The sequence below is a fragment of the Canis lupus genome, chromosome 24 (genome assembly GCF_011100685.1).
Source record: "Canis lupus familiaris isolate Mischka breed German Shepherd chromosome 24, alternate assembly UU_Cfam_GSD_1.0, whole genome shotgun sequence".
Classification (NCBI taxonomy): domain Eukaryota; kingdom Metazoa; phylum Chordata; class Mammalia; order Carnivora; family Canidae; genus Canis; species Canis lupus.
Genome location: NC_049245.1, coordinates 33657516 through 33659974, shown reverse-complemented (window position 1 = coordinate 33659974; position 2459 = coordinate 33657516). Strand labels below are relative to the sequence as shown.

General features: G+C 39.0%; 1 protein-coding gene across 1 annotated transcript; it reads right to left on the bottom strand.

The window, feature by feature from the left end:
* Positions 1-318: 318 nt before the first annotated feature.
* Positions 319-2459, bottom strand: SPINT4 (serine peptidase inhibitor, Kunitz type 4). The gene is made up of 3 exons (XM_038571380.1): positions 2265-2459; positions 1390-1567; positions 319-514 (listed from the first exon to the last, which is right to left on the bottom strand). Exons 1-3 carry the CDS (start codon positions 2377-2379, stop codon positions 493-495), a joined length of 315 nt encoding a protein of 104 aa, XP_038427308.1. The 5' UTR covers positions 2380-2459; the 3' UTR covers positions 319-492.

The following is a 2459-nucleotide window of genomic DNA, read 5'->3' as shown; positions in this document are numbered from 1 at the left end:
GGTCAGGAGGCTAGTTAAACTAACTGGGACTCCTGACTTGGTAGACATAAATTTCATGTGTTAGGTTCACTGCACAATTTGGTTCTAAGGAAAAAAAAAAAAGAGCACTAGTTTGGTGCTCTGGTTCTACTAACTAGTTCAACATGAGAAGGGAGGTGATACAAACCTATACAGATTGGGTTTGTCACACCTAAAACACCATACACATATATGAGAAATGGTTGATGGGATAGAGGGCAACTAAAGGATGGGACCAGTTGACATTCAACTCTAAATAAGGCAGAGGAAGGGAAGAGACATTCAGAGAGTAGGGAAGGCTGACACAAAGTTGCTTTCATTTTAATGGTCATACAATTATTTCTCAGGAAAGGCAAACCTCAAGTTAGGAAAATAGCAAACATATGGAAGTTTCCAGGATTATGGAAATATTACAAAGGTCTTAAAATTGATTTGAATTTTCTTACAACTATGTTTCAGAATGGTGTATCAACTCTAACCTCTCGGCTTATTGTCTCTGTTAAAGCAAAAACAGACAAACAAACAAACAACAACAACAACAAAACAGATCTGTGTTAAAGGTTTTGGAAAGTCTCCCTGGATTAATTTAAGTCATTTTTATCCAAAACAAGTCCAGAGGATATCATATCTTTCAATGTCTCTCCTGTTCCATTTATTGATATCTTATTCTTTCATTCCCTAAAACTTAGTAATTGTCTACTACTATGTGCCAGGCATTGCAAAAATTCACAAGGCATATTAAATAAATAAAACAAAATTTGTTTTTGAGTTACTCACAAGATCACTTTCCATCTCACTTTCTTGGGAATCAGCCATACCAAAGCCTCCATGGGCCTTCTTCTAGTTCCAATGACTGGGAAATGGTCAAGTGTGGGCTGAGAGCTTAGTTGTATAAAACAGCATGTTGCTATGGAGAGTTCATAGGTCTGAGATTATAAGGATTGGTTTTGGGTGAACTTGTGCTTATAAAATAGTCAAGCCCTGGTGACCATCACATCTGATTAGAAACCATTTAATATGAACTTGGTCCAGTTAGTTACCTCTAATGGACTTTGTTTCTTCATTTGCCACTCTAAAATAATGATACAAATCTCCCTTAGGGTGATTTTAATTTTAAATTATATCAATATATGTAAATTGCTTAGTGCAGTGCCTGGCACATGGTAATTATCTGATAAATGGTGACTACTAATTTTTCTCTGGACTTTGGATTTCCTAAGGAAAAATGACAAATGATCCTGAGATCTAACCTATTAAGTTTTTTAATGAGGACAATCCTCCCACTTCCCATCCCAAGCCAGGGATCCTAGGATCTAAGAACCTCTCCTTTTCCTCTCCCCCAAGGGCCAAGGGCAGGGTGGGATTTCTTACTTTATTTTGTATTCTTTGACACAGGCTATGTCACATTCTATTTTAAGCTTGTAGTTGTTAAGGTTGCCATCACATCCAGAGAATACAAAACTTTCACATCTCTTGGAGGTTCGGTTGTAGAAATATCTAAAGTGAATTTCAAAGCAGCTACCAGTTTTCATATCCATTTTGCAAGGATCTGCACGAGAGGTTCCCATTGCATTAGGCGGAATGAGTTAGGACTTAGCAGGAGATTTTTGCCTTCCAGGGCCCTTAAAAATTCCTCACATTAGTTTGGAATTGGGTGGAAGGTGATTGAGTGACTTGACCAAGGGCACACATTTGCTAAGTGGCAGGGCCAGAATTTGGGGTGTCTGACTCACAGCGTAGACTGTGCCACCTCCCCATGCTCCAGAAGCACCAAGCCTATACACATTACCTGTGGAAGAAAACTTCATTATCTTTCACATCTACATTGTGAACTTCTCTAACAGGGACCATGGGTTCAAGTGTTCTCTCTGCGCCCATAGCCCAGATATTGAAAATGCCTCAGTTTGCTCCATTTCCAGCCCTCCTTTACTCTCCTCTCAATATGTATTCTTAAATGGTCTTGGATCTTCAAAATTTGTCATGAAACCCCTAATTCAAAATATGTTTGATCCTTTGGACCATCTAAAAGACAGCCCCATCTGGATTCATTTGCCTCATTGTTTTTTCTCATCAGACATCTACAAGATACCCAGAGTAAGTAATGCCTGGAGTCAAGGGACTAAGTGTTAATGGTTATTAACACAAAAGGGGGACCTTTCTGGACCAGCTGGATATCACATTTTTTTGACACTCTCTCCCCCATTCATAATTGGTTTTTGCATTTATTTTCTACTTTAAGTTCATACCTTTGAGGTCTCCACATATCATTTCAGCAAGTTTAGCAACACCACCCATTAATGGGGTAGTCAGCAAGAGGAAGATGAAGAACCCTAGAAGAAATCCCAACTCAGGAGGCTTCATGATGTAGTAAGCAAAGGTAGGAGAAGCTTGGTATCAACTGATGTTATATTTTGGGCTTGATACTTGAGAGGGCTAAGCCC